The sequence below is a fragment of the Rhynchophorus ferrugineus genome, unplaced genomic scaffold (assembly GCF_030347505.1).
Source record: "Rhynchophorus ferrugineus isolate W39M unplaced genomic scaffold, kcgeb_rfMv2 rfM11, whole genome shotgun sequence".
Lineage (NCBI taxonomy): Eukaryota > Metazoa > Arthropoda > Insecta > Coleoptera > Curculionidae > Rhynchophorus > Rhynchophorus ferrugineus.
Genome location: NW_027472590.1, coordinates 19,791,717 through 19,811,394, shown reverse-complemented (window position 1 = coordinate 19,811,394; position 19,678 = coordinate 19,791,717). Strand labels below are relative to the sequence as shown.

Below are 19,678 nucleotides of genomic sequence, written 5' to 3'. Positions count from 1 at the left end.
TTTTTTACTTTCGTAAGCTTTTTCAATAACATCTGTTATTCTGTGGACCTGGTCAATTTTTGAGTGTTTGTTAATAAACTAGTGTGTTGGTATTAGGTTTTTTCTTTCTATGATCGGTTTTCTTCTTTTCAACAGGAGTTTTACAAAAACCTTAGATATTACTGGTAGCAGTGATATAGGTTTATTGGATTTTATTTCGTTTTTATTTAATATGATATTAAGTTTTAATGACGCTAATTTTCATACACTTTAAAGGGAAATAAAATATAACACTGATTATTTAATAAAACTGCAGCGATTTCATATATCCGTGCATTTATTTCATAAAATATTATAATATATAATGTATACTAGTATTTGAAATGCCATATAATGCTATGTTCTAGGCTAGTATTTCAAAGATACTTTTTTTCAGTGACTATCAAGGCGGACCATTAAAGTTACATATGAATAAGCTGTTTTCAAAGACTAAAATGAGATGGATTAAAAATAGTACAATTTCTAGAAGATTAAAATTACCACTAAAGCAGATCCCAGTGTCATTGGGTACCAAGAACCAATATAAATATTAAGTGGTTTCTGTGATCGCATCATAACAATATTAACAATTTGTTTTATTTTATGCGTTTGCTCATACCAGTGACTTTCGTATAAAGAATATGATATAGACAGACTCTAAAAGTATTATTCGTGACTGTATTAGAGATCCATAAATTTCTATTAAAATTGCTTACCTGAAGATGAATTTCGTTAGCATGCCAGGTCAGGACAAGTAACTGAACAAGCAAGAAAAATGCATAAGTTAGCCAAAAAATTCTATCCATCCATGTATGGCTCTGTATAGACGAAAATCATGACGTGAGATATATATCTATGTTATTGAGTAATGCAATTTACTTAGTTAGTAGCTAAATGTTATAAAATGACTAAAATCATAAAATTACTTTTAAATATTTAATATATTTAGTATATCAATACCTTTAGAATATATTACAAGTGATTGTTAAGAAAATCTTACATATTAAAATAATTGCGATTTAAGACAAGAACGCGAACTGGAAACTTATCCAGGAATAAGGTAATTTCGATAGGATGAAGTAGACTGTCAGTTTGATTGATTGAAAATAGTTTATAACAATAGTAGAAATACAAGAAAATACTCGGTTTTTGTTGCTTGTATAAATTAACGTATAATTAGTGGTAAATAAATTTGGTACATCACGCCTTTCTATTTTGTTAGTAGCTTAGGTATTTTTAAGTAACTCACATTTTTGCATGGCATGTACGGTCAAGTACAGTATGATATTTATTTTTCCCTTCCCATAATAAAATGAATATTTACCCAAAAATAAGAGACGGAAATGGAACCTCCTCGGTAAAAATATGTTATGATAGGCCACTTTTGATATAGAAGTTCCTCTAATTCGTAGGGAACGTGATATGATACAATTTACATAATTCAATAATACAATAATTACATAACACAATAATCGTCAGATTCTTAACAATATAACGCATCCCATTTGCTAGTGCATTTCAACTCATTCACCATACCTATCAATTTGTAATTATAGTTGAACTTTTTTTCACATATTTGTCTTTATACATTTTCTACTTCTCTCTTTTCCTAATTAGTTATATATTTGTTATTAATTGCTTAATTAAGTAAACTCCTCCTTATACATTAATTTACTTGTACAGTATCACAATATTGTTTTCTCTCCTTAACATTCAGCAGGGTTGTTGGTAGGAAATATGATCTTGAACTTTTGTAAAGGTCTATTATCAAGCTCCAACCTCCCGGTGTGCGTTGAAAAAGATACATTAAAGAACCTAGCATGCCAAAGAGTAGCAAGTAGTTCTCAAAATAATTCAGACATAAAAGCTATTTTGTCGCCCATAACTAGGCAATGCTTATCTTCCGCAAAAGCTTCCTCTTTGGAACGGCATGGGGCCGGTTTCCTTAACTTGAAAGGATACTGTATCTTTTGAGATTCTATCAGTATCAAATAAAGTTTGGAATTAATTACAACGAGAACAACTATTAGAAATACAAGGATTTTCCAGTATGTACAGTAAAGTTTTTGATGCAAGTTAAAGTAGAAGTGTGAGGATAAGAATAATGGAGAAAACATCTTGTAATAAAATTATTTAATAACTAAAGTGATATCTTAGTCTCAACTTTGCAAGCGTAGGAAATAGCTTCTTGCTTCAACTGCAATGTACTTTCTCGACCAGTATTTTAACAACAGCATCATATCCTATTTTAAATTGCACTTCAGTGGAAGCTTTCAAGTCGTTACAAATCACCCTCCGGGCTGGGTAGTCCTCTTCATAGGAATTGTCCAACCTTCCCTATACTTACTCTTCATCTCACTTATGCGTCGCGTCTTCCAGCAGGAAAAACTGTAACATGAAGGAAATCGTTCTAAACACACAAGGCGAATCCATGTCTTCTACCGGATCAATAATTAATTTGGAAGTTAAATCCTCACCTACTAATTACATTTTTTCCTTATTTATAATGACCACGCTTAGGATTATTTGGAACCTAAAGCGTCTATTGTAATATATGTATTTATTTTTAGCATCTTGGGCTAATTAGCACTGTTTTATCGTTTATCCTAAGCTGTATAACCGCCTCTGTGAATGATGAATACGGGACTTAATCAACACATGCCTAAAGATCTACACTCACGGCATGACTGTGGAGGCTCCCCTCTGTGCAAATTCAGACTTCAACATCACCGCGGCAAATTCGAAGATGTGAAAATATAGACGTTTTGCATTGATATTGGTAGTGTTAAAGCCCTGATAGAACTTTCTTTTCACCAATTTATTGTTCTCCATTAGACCCCCACACAAGCTGATCTAGTTCCCTATAGTGACATAGCAAGGATTTGAAATAGCTTCTCCAGAAATGGAAGTTTACCAATAGTTTAGCGCACTTGCCTCCGCCAGATAATTAGCTCTATAATTGCCCTCAATTTCAGAATAAGAAGGAAGCAACATAAATGTGACTGTTCTATTACTGTTTTTCATATTTACAGACAATTCGTGGATGAGTGGTCCCAATAAGGCTTACTACGGAGCCAATCGAGTCCGAAGCCGTATTTTTTTGTGTATGTTTGTTCGAGCTTTGTAGATGGTAGCTCAGTTGTTATTATGCCTCATGAAGAGGGAAGCTTGAAGTGCTTTTGCCAAAACGCTGATAAGAGCAGCGCTCACATAATAATTACTCTTGAATCCATCCGTGTAAATAAGTTAATGTTCAGGGTAGTACCTTCCATCCCCAGTTTAAAGGGGTAGCTAATACTGTGGGAGTTATAGTTTTTGTTGAGAAGATTCCATGGAGAAATGAATAGTTACAGTTATCATGGCGGTAATTAATCGCCGAAAACATAGACAGGTGATAATTCCAGGTATACGTGATCACAGATTGCATTGCATATTGTATTTGTCGGGAAGAGAAGTCTGTACCGAGATAACCCTGGTTTGAATTTAAGTGAGCTGGCATAATTATCAAAAACATCTCATGTCTTAAGGAAAGATAATATATATCTGCTTCCCAATATATAAAAATCAGGTTAGTGTAAAAAGCACCCACGGCGATTTTAGGAGTTACGTTGTGTATTTATTTAGTTTATATATATTTGAAGATACAGCCGAAATGAAGCACTTGCCTTCATATTTCAATATATTTAACGTCACCGCTTTTTATCCTAAGAGGGAGCTTCTGTGGGCTGTCCAACGGAAGTTATTCAGTGAATGTAGCGAAGTATATATTTACATGTATATATATGTGTATATGCGGACTAATATTCAATGATTTAATTTGAGTGAGCCAGCATAGACTAGAGTCCAAATATACACACAAGAATTTATGCTGTTGTCTGGTGGTAACGCGCAAATTAGAGGACAGTATTCCTGCAGAAGTTAACACTAGATGTTTTACCATAGGAGAAATACATTCCTCGTCCATCCCGGAAGACGGTTTAAGCAAATCGGTAATATCTCTCTGTATGTTATATCACTAGATCATCGGCGAACGAACGGTAACCAATATTACTTGGAATTACTTGAATGGCTCAATTAATTACTGTTGAAAAAAATAATGGGTATATGCAAGGACACTGCGGTACCCCATTGGTTTGTGGCAACGGAGAAGATAGCACATTGTTTGATCTGACCCTGGAGAAGTGGTTTTAAAGAAGAGACTGAATGAATCGGTGTGCTTTTTCTCCAACGTTCCATTTGGCAAGAGAATTAAGAATGTTTGACTATCTGACAGAGCAGAATGCGCCTATATGCCTGAGTGTGTGCATTCCATCATTAAACCTATGCATAATATAACATTACATTTCCACAAAATGATAAGTAGTGGAAAAACACCATGGGATACAGATACATATTCACAATAATACTGATGGACAAAATAATAATCTTCAAAACATATGTTAGTAATATTCAAAATATATTCTATTTCGGCTGTTTCCTCTATTGTTCAGCTTATTTGGTCCAATATTGAAGTGCTGAAATATTGTCGAAAAAGATTCTTTCTTAAAAATCAGGACTCACTCAACCCTCCGTCAGTATATGGACTCATTTCATCTAAAACACGAATGAACACCTTCGCCAAGGTTTTGCAAATTAGGAGTTAGAGAATTTAATCAACTCTATCCGAACTGTCGACCTATTCTTATTCTTTTCCCATTAATATTAAGTCATGCGTAAGATCTACGGGCTGTGACTACTTGCACCAGGTTGTGTGATGCACTAATCGCAAATTAAAGTATACCTTCATATTGTGAGTAAATTTATGAAAACTGCTACATACCACATTCTATCGCCAAAAGCATTTAAGAAATCCACCAAAACATTGCCTCTATATCACCATAACCGTGTTCTGATTTTCAAGTCACAAAGATAAGAACAAAACAATACTCTCTTACACACATCTTATTGCAGGAGTAGTATAATAATCCACCGTAGTCCCGTCGAATGAATTAAAGAATAACGTATTGAACACTGCCCGATACATTAACCAATCTTGATAACTATACTCTAGTTTAATATCTACAACTAATTTCAGAATCGGCTAATATGCTCAACCATCCAGGATATAATGTAACATATATTAAATGTATGATAATAAGGAGTACATGTATCCAAACACCAATAACGTTAATACATAGATTCCATAGTAAAAACTGGAAAGTATCATAAATTATTTATAAAGATATCCCGGATATTTACAATATTATGTATTTTATATTTTTATTTACTAGTTGTAACACACATTTTGCATGGCTATTATAGTACTACTGAAGAGTAAGCTCATAAGCTAAACAAGAAAATCGGCTTAACTGTAACCAAACTGGGATCAATAAAATATAAGGAGGATATAACTGAGATAATGTTAATTTTTGTAAATATTTGTTAATAAATTTGTATTAGGCTATAAGTTAATTTAAAGATTATTTTTATTTATTGTGAAAAATATATACAATATAACAGATCAATTGGAAAATCCCCAGCCTACCATAGTAAAACACATATTTTTGGCAAAATTTTTTTTTTTATTCAACATAATTCCCTTCAAGGGAGATATACTGATTATAGCGACCCTCCAACAGTTCGATACCATTTTTGTAGTACGATTTGTCCTTTGCGTCAAAATAGGCCTCAGTTTTGGCGGTCACCTCTTTATTCGACGGAATTTCTTTTACAGCGAGCATTCTTTTGAGTCGCTGGGGGCCAAATCTGGAGAATACGAGAATATAAGGTGAGGAAGCAATTCGAAGCTTAATTCATGGATTTTTGCCATCGTTTTCACTAATTTGGGACACGATGCATTGTCTTGGTGCAGCAGCACTTTCTTTTTTTTCAAATGCGGCCGTTTTTCGGTGATTTCGTCCTTCAAATAACAATTTCGGTCCAATAGCGCTATATAATAGTCGCACTTGATGGTCCTTCCTTTTTCAAGTCAGTCAATGAAAATTATTCCATGCGCATCCCAAAATATAGACGCCATAACCTTGCCAGCCGATTGTTGCGTTTTCTCACGTTTTGGAGCGGGTTCATCGTGTGCAGTTCACTCGGATGACTGTCGATTGAACTTCGGGGTGAAATGATGAAGCCGTGTTTTATCCATTATGATATATCGACGCAACTCGGGTATATTACGCTTGATCATCTTCAAACACTGCTCCGAGTCATCAACTCGTCGTTGTCGTTGTCGTTTTCGTTTTAATATATAATAAATATATGATGTTTATTAGTTAAACGTTAAAACCATGGAATAGTTTTCTCACAAGCCTTATATTAAAAATAAAAATATTTGTTTAGGTATCATGCAAACTCTCTACTTACATACAATATAAACTGAACCATTACCGCAGCCTGGTTTACTGAATTCAATACAAACTCCACAAAAATTACTTGCCGTAGCACTTTATTTAAATCATCGACGTATCTGAAACAAAGTAGTTTGATTAGAATTCGATTTTCCAGATTGCTTCAATTAATACTTCGAGTATATAATTAATTTAATATATAATAAAAAATGAAAATTTAAAATTTTTAAAACTATTTAAGGATTTCTTGTTAGTCACAAAATAAATTCAATAAATTTCGATAATTATAACTTTGGGTTTATTCAGAAAAAATGGTCAACAAACGGGATTTAAAATGTTTCCGTGTTTTCAATTTATAGTAAAATTTCGTATACTAGTTACTAAAGTAATAGAAGGCATTTTGGTGGACATTCATGGGAATTGGTTTTAAAAATTACAATTAGTACTATTAACTAAATATTATTTTAAGTAGCAACAGATTTACATTAAGCTCAAAGGGATCTACAGTGATTGAATACTCCAACATATCTCACGTTGGTGAGATACCGATAAACGTATTAAAGGAGTACTTACTCACCAAAAGAAAAAACAAATTTCAAGAATAATATTAGCAATGCCAAGAAGAACAACAACTATATGTGCAATGACAATACGCTGTTGATGGATAGAATTCCATAAACTGTAAGTTACAGGAAGCTTTACTATTCGAAATAAACAATTCTGAACCCTACATACAGACTTTAAAGCAAAAAATTGATAAAATTTAAAAGAAGATGTAAGACGGAATAGTGGCAATATCTGCTGCAATAGAGACAGGAACGGTCACACCAGGAGTATTAGAAGAAGCTTCTTCGTTGTCTAAAAAAGAGTCTTTAACTTAAAATTTAAGAGAAGAGGAGTTCCAAATAAAACTCACTAGTAATATGACAGCAAAAGTTAATTGTATCAATTCCGAATTATATAGAGAATTAGTAAAATTATTAAATATTGCACGAATAAATTTTCATACATATGATAATGGTCAAACTAAGTCACAAAGGCTAGGGCCTAAAATCTGCCTATTTCATGCAATCAAGAAAATATATTTTCTTATGAATAGTGAGTAATGATGGAGACATTAAGAAAATCATCAAGATAACGCAAATATTGAACTCTACGGTAAATATTATCCCGATCAAGTTTTCAAAATTAATTCCGCAATGTAAAAATTGTTAAGCATTTGTACACACATAAGTATTGTGCTGGAGAGCGAAAATGTATTAAATCTTCTTGCAGACACATCACACCTAATTATCAAAAATTCGAATATCAGAAGCCTAAACGTGTTATCTGCTGAAAGAAGAACACTGCAAATTATCGAGGTCCTGTTGTTAAAAAAGAGTTACAGAAATGATTATAATGCTAAACTGAAAAATAATATCCTGGAAAAGGACTAAATATATAAAAGGGACATAATTAATCAAGAAATACTAAGTTATGCCTTTACAGTTGCGATAAGGACAAATAGCCGAAAAAGTGTACCATGAAGGCAACGTTAGTAAAACATTAAACTTGTGCTAAACAAAATTAACCAAATGGAGAACTTTTTATTGAGTTTGGGCCAAAAGATAAAAAAAAACTAAAAGAAGGTATTAACAGAAAAATCTTGAAAAATGAAAAACTTGAAAAATGAAAATACAGAAATGATATAAATGAATAACACTCTCAAAATCATGACCTGGAACATAGAAGGATTGCTCAACCATCAGGAAGAGCTTCAATCATTCAGCTTTGATATAAATAAGACATATGTGTGTTTCCAAATCAACTAGTCATCCAACGCTGTCAAAACAAGGCCCTTCGATTGATTATCAATGCTTATCGCTACGTGCCCAACGAAGATCTGCACGATGACCTGGAAATCAAATGGATTTGCAAAGTTGTCTAAGATTTCGCCTTGAAACACGAAAGAAGACTACTAAATAATACTAACGTGGAAGCAATAGAACTGCTGGACAGCGCGCAGGATATCAGGAGATTGAAGTCATCCAAACCATACGAACTTATATTTTATACACCTTTAGTGTAAACTATAACTATACGTTATTATAATTTTATAATTATATATTGGTGTATTTTCTAGTACTCCTCTTGCTTGTGAATTAATCCAAGTACAAATAAAATATAGTAATAAATTAATTTATAATTAAGATTGTACTAAGCGTATCTAATAAAGATGCTATAAAACAATATGTGTGTCTGATATCAAGAGCACATTTGACCAACTAATCCTTTATTAAATTTAGAGGTTATAAAACATACTGCGAAAGGAATAAGTGCTGTTTTTTAATAAAAAAATAACATTTTGAAGAAATTATATTGGATATCTTGTGATTATATCCGGACCAGAACTGTGATTTTTATAACTAAGAACGACATTATCAAAGTAGCTCATTAATATAGCTTACCAAACACAGTATCAAATTTCAAATAAATAAACAGTTTTGTAAAATTCTGGGAAATTAATTAATTATAGGCGGTGACGAGATTTCAGATCGAGACTGATTACAATTAAGGGTAGAGAAATGTTAAAGGTATTCGGGTATATGGTTCTGAAACTATTTCGACAGGAAAACCAAACTTATTGGCTAACTATAGTATCCAGGTAAGATCTCAGACATGCTAGATTGATGATGTATATTAGAAACATTTTAAGCAATTATATGCAAATTAAAGAAAATCTTGTGCTAAATTCAAGACCATTCATTGACTGTGGCGACTTTAAGTGAAGAAGAACTGGATATCGAGATAGAGAAGTTGACCAAGACCTCAGAAATTTTCCGGAAGCTATTAGAAGCTACTTTAAAGAAATTCTAGAACGAAAATGGAATTATTTCAGAGCTAAACAAAATAAAACTAAGTTGAATTTTCGATCCTAACTGAGACATGAAATTAAATAATTAAATCATGAGTGATTTTCTTCGTGGACTACGTGAAATTAAGAAATACCTAAAATGGCATTAGCTCAAAAAGGCTTCCATTAAGATCTAGAACACAAACATCTTCAGAACCTTGGTAAAATGGAGGCTAAGTAGCTAGTAAATATTGAATCATTCACCATATAGCCTGTATTGGCGCAAAACCTTCTTTGATAGCGCAGGTCTTAGCTTTAGAGGAGGTTTGCAAAAATCAGTTCTGATGCATTGCGAGTTTATCGCAAAAAAATCTTAAGAGGAAGTTTTACAGTATTGACATTATGCACTTATATTATGGATTAGTGTTTGAATTTAATATAAATCAAGGTGATCAATCAAAAGTGAACCATAGCATAACATAATATTAGGAAATTTTTTCTTGTCTGTGTGAGGTACCTAATCTCTAACTAGGTCACCAGCATTCCAGACATATTAACACCATTGTTGCGACGCAAATTTGTTATTAATAGTTGGGACAGTCATGTAAAGTTTAAGTTACGGTAATTGTAGCATTCTTTCGGTTTTATTGTTAGAGGGTCTAATTTATTGAAGTTTTTAATATTTATGACATGGAAAATAATTACAACCTGATAAAAAACACAACGTTCCCAGTATATTGACCGTCTGGTAAAAATAGACAGGCAAAAGGATAAGTAAGTAAACAGAACAGACGTGTTCAACAAGGATGATTCTCATCGGCTCGTTGTCGAGTACTTCGGACAACGAGGGTTCAGGTACCGAGGCTAGACGAAACGTGTCGGATGTTAGACCTTGTAGAGGACTCCTTATGGCGCCTATAACCATAAGTACCAAGAAGACCCGAAATCGTGGAATTTTTGAGAATTCCCTAAGAGTCCGAAACGCACATGTTTTATCAGTGTGAGAAGTTCCTCGCTGGAAGAGTGTTTCCAACCCCGAGATTCTCAGCGAACCGGGGTACAGAAAAGAGTTCTTGGGACAGCATTGTCCACCACCACCAAGAACCGAAAGGAGGAGCTTCAGCGATAAAACACTGTGCATCCACAACGAGAAAACAATTAGAGAATGAGAAGAACTAAGTATTGCTGAGAGAATGTTATTGAGAAAAGAAAGTATTGAATTGTTCGAAGATTATATTTAATTGTTTGAAGAAGATATTTGAATTGATTGAAGAAGAAAGAATTGAAATGAGCATTAATTGAAGAAAATATTGAAGAAATTATTGTATTAATTGTTTTATGTTTACATTAGCCAATCTACACCTTTCGTTAATAGTAAGTACATGCGATTTGAATCATAATCCTTTTCCCATGACGTATATTAATACCTTAATTAATTAAAGGAAATTACTCCCGCATCTCAACAACCATGAAGCTTTATTTGCTAATTATATTCAATATTATATTCCCTATATATAACCTAATAAGTGTTAGAATTGAAAATAGCATTTTATCTAAATCCTAAAAACGTTATCAACAACAACTTGTAAACTATACTAGAAGTAAAGCTTTTTTGAAACAAATTTGATATAAAAATATTTTCTCTACTAATTCAACTCGCTTATATTTATATATATAGTTCGTTTGTCTGTCGGTATGTAATTAAATTCGTCCTAAAGGGTTGGATCGATTTGATGAAATGTATATATTTATGTTCATTCGAGTATGGTTTATAGACACAATTCGATATCAGATCTGCGATGAGCGGATCTGCGATATATTCTTTGTAACATTAAAAGTAAAACGCGGTGTCTTTGACACATATAGTTAATCTGAACTTAATTCCCATAACACTAATGTATATATCCAGCCTCTTATATATTTACTGATCTAGTCTTTTCATGGGATATAGTGTCTTATATTATACAATGTACATTCATTTACAATAATATATTCTAATGAAATCAATAATTCTAATGAAATTATATACTAATGAAATCACATTGCCAACAACCTGTTTAGTTCGTAAAAATATTTCAAAATATATTTATTGGCAGTTTTACGCAATTTAGTGAACTATTTTGTGAACATTCCCATTAATTTTAACTTGAGAAATGATTTATATCTATTTATTGCGTATTTATTAAACCAATATATCATGTTGAGGATAAACAAGATCAAGAACAGTACCGGGCGACAGTCACTATCGTATACGTAATGCAGAAATGGGGTAAATGAATTGTTCTCGACATACAATGCACAATATAACGAACGTTTTCAAGCTAATAGATTGAGACAATGAGAGACATATCAATGAGTCAACGACACACACGGAGCACTGGTAACAGAACAACAGCAGAACCAACTGCGTGAGTAAGAACGTCGCGCATTAATATATCACTTCACGATATTGTGTGCACCATCATATCACAGTGAAATAGACTATTCGTCATATGTACATATAGTAATCGGCAATAAAGTTATGCATTTAAACATTACGAAGGTAAATTGGCCAGTTTTTCCTGCCCGTCTATTATTGAATACGTCACCGAAACCAACGAAAACATTATTATCAGGCTATATATGAATCGAAATTGTTTGCGCATTGAAATCGTTATGTCAGTTATTACTTTATAATAGGGAGATAATACAGTCCAGATAATCCAACATAATAATAGTTCTTACGATGCTTTACAACTACTATTTATATTTTGGAAAGGAGAAGATGGATATAATTTAAACATAATATATAAGAAATTCAGAAAATAATATATACATCATTTTATATTTTTTTGTAGAAGTCATTTCTTTCTATTTTACTTATATTTTTGTTATTCAGGTGCGAAAATTAATATACTAATTACACTGTCGATATGTATGCGAAAACTGAAAATAAACGATTACGGCGCACCAATTAAGTTCGCTCAAGCGAAGATTCGTCCTGAGCATTACATAAATGTGTGTAATGCTATCATCAGCAACGTAGATGAAATAACTAGTATCAATAACATCGGTACCATATATAGTCTATTCAAAGTTTTTTTAGTAATGCGTCATAGACATTTGTGACGTCGAAACATTGCAATGTTGCCGCATCAACTCTGAGTTCAGTTTGGTTTTGACATATAAGAAAATTTTAATCCAAATAAAATAATTGAAAAAAATTGGTATCAAATATAATTTATTTTAACATTATAGTATATCTGAAAACTACAGTTAATTATATAGCCACAATAATTTATAGGTAAGAGTTAAAATATCTTAACACTATTGCTTTAAAGAATTGTGAATACGTCTGACAAACAGAAGGAGGCCGGTTAATTTCCGTTAGGAGAGGTAATTATTGATGATATTAAATAAAATAAGTCACTACAATTTTATTGAAAATATACTTTGGCGGGTTGCTGCTGCGCTAAATATTAGTGTGGGTACTGTGAATAACATCGCTTACAAAATGAAGAATAATACGTTAGATTCATCCAAGAAAACCCGTCTTCATAAACAAAGTGGGTGACGAATCTTGAGCATATTTATATTGGCTCTATTCGAAATCAAGTATACCAAATATATAAGAACAGTAAGTACACAAACTACTTATCGATATAGACATTATTTAATAAAATTATTTTAGAGAAAATTGTCTGTCTGGAAGGTATACATAAAAGAGTTAGGGTCATGCAGCTTTCTGAGGGATGTAAGATATCCTTCATACACTATTACAGGGCATAGGGTTTAAATGGTGTAAAGATAAGGATATGTTTAATGGAACTTTCAGACATTGCCTTAAAAAGAATTCAATTTTTAAAGGCATAAAATAAGACCATGGAAGATTATATTAACATATTTGATTAGATTTACTATTTGAATTTGTGTATCTTGGTGAAACTTGAATATATCAAAATGGTTCATTGTGGCAATCTTAGCAATGCAGTAACAAAAAATGGGTAAAGACAACAAACATTGGTAAGGGTAAAAAAGGTAAAAGTTATAATAGCACTCGATTAGGTTTTGTTGATCATTATATTTATTAATAATCAATTGAAGATATATTACAGGTCGAGAAGGATGTTCCATCAAAAACTGTTTGGATATGTGGAAGGAAGCATTGTCAATCATACCACCTTCGGTTTGGATGAACTCGATAAGACATACAGAGGAAGTAACTGATAAATGTTGGAATCGTGAACATATCTATAAACAGATTATAAGTTAACAATTTAGTGATGGAATTGGACAGTGAAAGTGAAAGTGACTGAAGGATACTTTCAGGATATGTGATAATGCTGCGCAATGCTGTAAATTCGTGATAGAGAGTGATGAGAGGAAACAATTGAAGATATGCATATAATTAATTGAATATAACTGTAGAAAATGGTATTGCATAAAAGATTTGTCAGCTCAGATATGATTGTAATTGTTCAAAATTAAACATGAGCATTAGGTTCGAACGTGAATGTCATGAGGATATAATGAAAACTAACTGTTTTGTAGATATGGTTAATGCATTAGACATAATTCAGTGATTAATTTAATGAGAATGGTGTACAAAGATAATAAGAGAAGAAATAAGAACTAAACGTAAAAAGGTAAATTTGCTCTCCAATGAAAGTAAAATACGTCTCTCAGATATACTATTGTTAATTAGGTGGATTAGGCCTCCAGGAGGATACCACTACATAAAAAACCGCGCCTAGAAACTCTACATCGTGAGTGGTGTGGAAAAGAGTTCAATATAAATAAAACAAATATTTCTTACAAATTATTATATCTGCGCTCTTAATTGTAGTTTTAAGTTCTTCGATAATATATGTATTAGTTGTACTATAATGTTAAAATAAATTATATTTAATAACATTTTTGTTCAATTATATTGTTTAGATTAGAATTTTCTTGTATGTCAAAGCCAAACTGAACTAAAACTCAGAGTTGATGCAACAACATTACAATGTTTCCACGCCACATATATTCATGATCCATTACTAAAAAAACTTTGAATAAACTATATATAATTCTATCATCATATCACCGCTGTATGCAAAAATATATTAAAGACACCATAACTTTTGTGCGTGCCATATGGGCCAGATCAGTTCATATTTAAGTGTGATACAAACTAGAGTTAAATTAAAATGTTGTTGTTTTGTAATTATGGTGCTGGTCATATTCTTGCTCAATGACAAAAATACGATTTGTCATTGGGTGATGAAGTCACGTATATTAATGAATACTTTACATACATTTTCATGAATCTGCTCCAAATAATTCCATAAATATATTAAAAAATAAAAATTAACGGTTGGAGATGTATATCAAATCGTTAATCATATCAAACGTTGCAATAAAAATTTACCTGATTATGAATTGATGCTGCACAATTAAATGTCGAATCTCCTCAAATATATTTTCACTGGTGGTATCATAATTTCGAAAAAGATTATTCAAGATATCTAATTTGGCAGAAATAAAAACCATCATGTTAAGGATTAAGCATAATGATACCATTACATAGGAACCTCCAAACCAAGCAAAAAACACACCTAAAATATGAAAAAAATTGTCTCAAATTTTTGTTTAGTGAATTTACTGATTTTAAAAAGATAGCTCGTTTATTTAAATAACGTTTAACAATTCAACTTGCTATTAGTTTGTAATTAAAGCCTCGTGCGAGAAGGGGTCGGGCAGCTACTACTACTTACGCTTACTACTAAAGTAAGGCAGTATGGAATAAGTAGGGCCATATTTTAAAACAGAGCAAAAAAATATAAACATTTTCAAGCAACATCTTATAAATATAAACTATATAAGAGCTACTTATACAATAAATGACACAATAAATAGATAAAGCTAATTCTAAGCGTGCGACATGTTGATATAGAAGAGGTTGGGTGACAGTTCTGAAAACGTACCAGAGCTACAAATTTCCAGTGACAAAAGCGAAATTAAAAAATGTACTAAAATGTAAAATATATGGAATATATAAATATAAGATTGGTAATTAATAATACAGATGTTTCAAATATCAGGCAATAATTGCATTCAGGCTTGATATAACTGGGAGCTAATAGTATGGGTAATTAATTGTGCTGATGGCTGATGTTTGATAGAGTATTAATAAATAGTATATACCGACAAGTAATTCTACTGATATATATTGGTACTGTTAATATAAATAACAGAGAGTGACAATAGCAGTCAATAGCAATGAGAGAATAACAATAATAGTGAAGAAAAAAACACATCGAACAATCGTAACACACAATTATAACAGATAATGGATAATGGCGATAACTCATAGCAATCATAAAAAGGTTAGGATGAAGTATAATATGTGCACACGGCATGAAGACATGGTAACACGCGATGTATCAGCTTCTACCCTAACATTGGCGATAATAGACGGGCAATGAAATCAAGAGAAGCAGATGCGCGAGGTCCTGCTATTAAGGTTAATAGGCCTGGCTAGAGTAAAGCTAAAATCACAAATAAAACTATGTCTTTACTTCTCCTAACTCCGACTATGATGAACGTGCAATGCGCACAGGGGAAAACTAGGATAGCACTGCATAAAATAAACCATAGAAAAGAATAAACCATATTGCCTTCCTTTTCTAGTAGCGGTATATTATTTTCGAGTTGATCGGTGCAGTTGATCAAGTTAAAATTTGGTGGTCTAACATACATTGGTTTTAAAATATGGAAGAACAAGGGTAAGAGCAGAATGTAAGGTTAAATTTTCATCACTATATAGTATAAAACAAAGTCGCCTTTTCTGTCCCTATATCCCTATGTGCGCTTAAATCTTTAAAACTACGCAACGGATTTTGATGCGGTTTTTTTCAATAGATAGAGTGATTCAAGAGGAAGGTTTATATGTATAATACGTGCATAATATACTAAGGCAACATTGCTAATTTTAGAGGTTTCTAACGTGATGTCGTAAATTAACCTATTTTTTTAGGCTTATTTAGTAATTAGCAAAAACGCTGCCTAACCCTACGAGTTAGATCAAATTAATGTACTACAGTATTGTACACCATAAAAAGGTCTACAAAAAAGTCCGCGATGGTATATGTTTATCTTTTAGGGATAACCCAAATTAATCATTTTTATTGTTTACTTTTTACGTGAGAAAATGGCTTATTTACGAAGCTATTTTAAGCAATACGGCATTAATCCTTATCGAATGAAGTACCTTAAATACAGTGTGCAATTAATATAGACCAATATGGTTCCTTACAGCATGTAAATTAAACAAATATTTTCGGAGATATTACAAATTTAAAATTTGCGTTTAAAAATGTGCAATGTAATAAAAATTGTATGAATTTAGATATTCCAAAGATAGCAGGAAATCTTCATAGTAAGTATAGGGGAAGAGGAATTGTTTTACTCCAAATTTAATGCGTGCAGGCCAAGGGCAGTAATGAATGAACCAAAAATACTGGATCGATTTTAATCATGTTTTCATTGAGTGACATAGGCATATATATTTTATGCCCGTGCAAAGTCGGAGCGGGCCGCTATGTTTTTATATACAACATTCATATTTTTTCTCTTAGTGTATTTAATTTAGTATCAGCATTGCACCCGTGCGAAGCCGGGGCGGGTCGCTAGTAAGTTATAAAATCCATACAGCATCAATTTTATTAATAGTGGGAATATTAGTTGTCAAAATTTAATGATAACAAGAACAGGTAAGAAAATGATTCTTGTTGTGTTGGAAGTAGTCAAGTTATTAATGAGATTTATACACTAACAGTAGCAAAAATTATAGTAACTGGTAATAATTAAGCATTTATTTTAAATATAATATAGTTTAGTAATGATTTAAATTTTATTTTATAGTTAAGATCTAGTTACAATTTTTTGACAGTGAAAGTCGAAGAATGTGAAATTCAGAGAATCAGAGAAGAATAAATTAGATAGCATTCTACTAAGATTTAAGAACAGTATACAGCGATACTATGAAATAATTAAAATATATAAAATTTCCTAACAAAAGTAGACTTGGATCAAATAAGCAAAAATAAAATTCTTTACGACACCCTAATGATCTAATGACAAGGAAAATTTAATGCATTATTATTTAAGTGTGTAGGTAAATAAATTATTGTTTTGCAAAAATTATGATGTATAGACTGAGATTTCTATCAGCTTAAAAAAGGTGACTTAAAAGTACGATAATAAATTCATTTTAGGCTAGTAAATGCACAATATGTTAATCGAAATATCGAAGTAGCCAATTCTTTAATGGGGTTTATGGATGAAGAATAGTAGCGCTCATAGTTGATCATATTTGAATAATTTCATTGCTTTCATACAGCCTTTTTTATGGTACGTGTATTTGGTTCTTGGAGTTCTTGTCAATTTTTCAAATATGTAAATTAATTTAAATATGGTGTTTTTATAAAAATAGAAAGGCATATAGAAATATTTATTTCGTTTTATTCAATACCTTTTTAAATAAAATCATTCTGATGCACTAATATCCATTTTTGTATCAGGTTTTGGCTTATAAAATTGTTATAGGTACGACAATAAAACACTATTATGTTTAAATTAAACTTATATAAATATATTGGGAACGATAAAAGTAAATAATAAAATAAAGGAATTATAATTGGAACAAATAGAATATATGAAGTTTAAAACAGAAAACTTTACAAAATACTGTGTGTGTGAAAACTCATTATTTGATGAATGTAAGGTTTTCTAGATCTATTGAATTTATTAAATTAAGGGCACTAAAGAAATGTAAAATGTTATGTCGTTTTTTTAACGTTTGCCTGCGTTGAAACTGTGCTAGTTGTAGAAATATGTGCTAGGGTGTAAAGAAGGTATAAGATTTAGTTTTTAACGAACGATTCTGTAAACATACGAAATGTCACACAGTTTTTTCAGATAAATATGCCTTTAAGCTCTAAGTGCTAGTAGTATCTTAATATAGTGCTAAATTGTGGTCAAGCTATTTTTCATATACTTCAATTTTCTGTTAATATATAATAGGTCAATTTAAAAGTCCCCGGCATGACACATAGATGGCGCTACTAGAATTTAATACATATGTTATTTATTTTAGTTTTTTTAGCCCTAACCCTCAAAAGAAGCGTGTATAAATTTGACAGCTGCCGGATCATTAGTTAGTTAACTCCGAAGTCCAATCGAGAGTCATCAGAGTGGAAACAAAATCGGCTGGCGAGGTTATGGCGTCTGTATTTTGGGATGCGCATGAAATAATTTTCATTAGCTACCTTGAAAAAGGAAGGACTATCAACAGCGACTATTACATAGCATTATTGGACCGTTGGAAGGACGAAATCGCTGAACAACGTCCGCATTTGTAGAAAAAGAATGTGCAGCTTCACAAAAAAATGCACCGTGTCACAAGTCAGTGAAAACGGTGGCAAAACTCGAAGAATGAACAGGTGATCGCCGAAGCTGAGTCCTATTTTGGAGCAAAGGACAAATCGTACTGCAAAAATGGTATCGGAAATTTGGAGGGTCGTTATAATCAGTGTATCACCCTTGAAGGAAATTATGTTGAATAAAAAAATTATGCTAAAATAATGTGTTTTACTATGGTAGGCCGGGGTCTTTTTAATTGACCTGTTATGTCTTACCTATAGCCCATGTGAGACCATAATAATTATTCGTATCATACAACATTGAAATAGGTAGTATCAGAGGTTTATCCACAGAAGAATTATATTTTCGATATTCCAGGTATATAGGCGCTTTGGTGCAACCAAACGTGAAATAAATAAGCAACAATAAGAAGGCCACAACTCTATTTAAATTGCAAGTATACTAAAAAATTAAATGCATGAAAATAATTGATAATGCTCATAATTAGTCTCTTTAACCTTAACATAACTCTCGTATATATCCTTTACAATTTTTGATGGGTTTGATATGATTCGCTCTTCTTCTTCTATACAAACGGATATAAGTCGTGTCATATTATGAGACTGGCCTATTAATACTTTCCACATTATAAGTAACGAAATAAATAAGAAACAAAATACTTCAGTAATACTTTGAAGGTTTTTTTCTCGGATACACCATAATAAATTTAATACGAAGCAGGCAGGACATAAACTGAAGTAAAACATTGCCAAGTATGAATATATCACGTACAGCATTTGAAACAATTTGGACTGAGTAACAGGAAACTTCCACATACCTAAAATCTGCATTAATATTTTGGGGATCGTTAGTATGCCAATTTCCCTTGGAATCATTTTGAAAATGGAACTGGCAAATTAATCGAAATGAATTTTATAGATTATTACCAAGACATTTATAGCATTTCGAACTTTGCCGATAATACACTATCATACTTAGATATGTTCTATTTATGGCAATAATATTAATAATTATAATTTGCTTATTGCAATCATATTCATCAAATTTACTCAATATGTGTTCGTACTTATTATGATCAAAATTG

At 31.8% G+C, this 19,678-nt stretch overlaps 1 protein-coding gene across 1 annotated transcript; it reads right to left on the bottom strand.

The window, feature by feature from the left end:
- Window positions 1-316: 316 nt before the first annotated feature.
- On the bottom strand, window positions 317-19,473 carry LOC143204560 (uncharacterized). Its single transcript, XM_076417149.1, has 7 exons — window positions 19,092-19,473; window positions 18,849-19,035; window positions 14,579-14,765; window positions 6,373-6,475; window positions 735-836; window positions 520-675; window positions 317-468 (listed from the first exon to the last, which is right to left on the bottom strand). The coding sequence occupies exons 1-7, from the start codon at window positions 19,467-19,469 to the stop codon at window positions 412-414; spliced, it is 1,170 nt and encodes a 389-aa protein (XP_076273264.1). The 5' UTR covers window positions 19,470-19,473; the 3' UTR covers window positions 317-411.
- Between the last annotated feature and the right edge of the window lie 205 nt (window positions 19,474-19,678).

Bases quoted from the DNA above. Each gene is read 5' to 3' on its own strand.
- LOC143204560 (XM_076417149.1), bottom strand. From the start codon at position 19,469: ATGATTCCAAGGGAAATTGGCATACTAACGATCCCCAAAATATTAATG. The intron at 19,036-19,091 runs GTTAAAGAGACT...TTAATTTTTTAG, and splicing joins TATACGAGAGTTATGTTAAG to TATACTTGCAATTTAAATAG. The intron at 837-6,372 runs GTAAGTAGAGAG...TCGTCTATACAG, and splicing joins TGGTTCAGTTTATATTGTAT to AGCCATACATGGATGGATAG.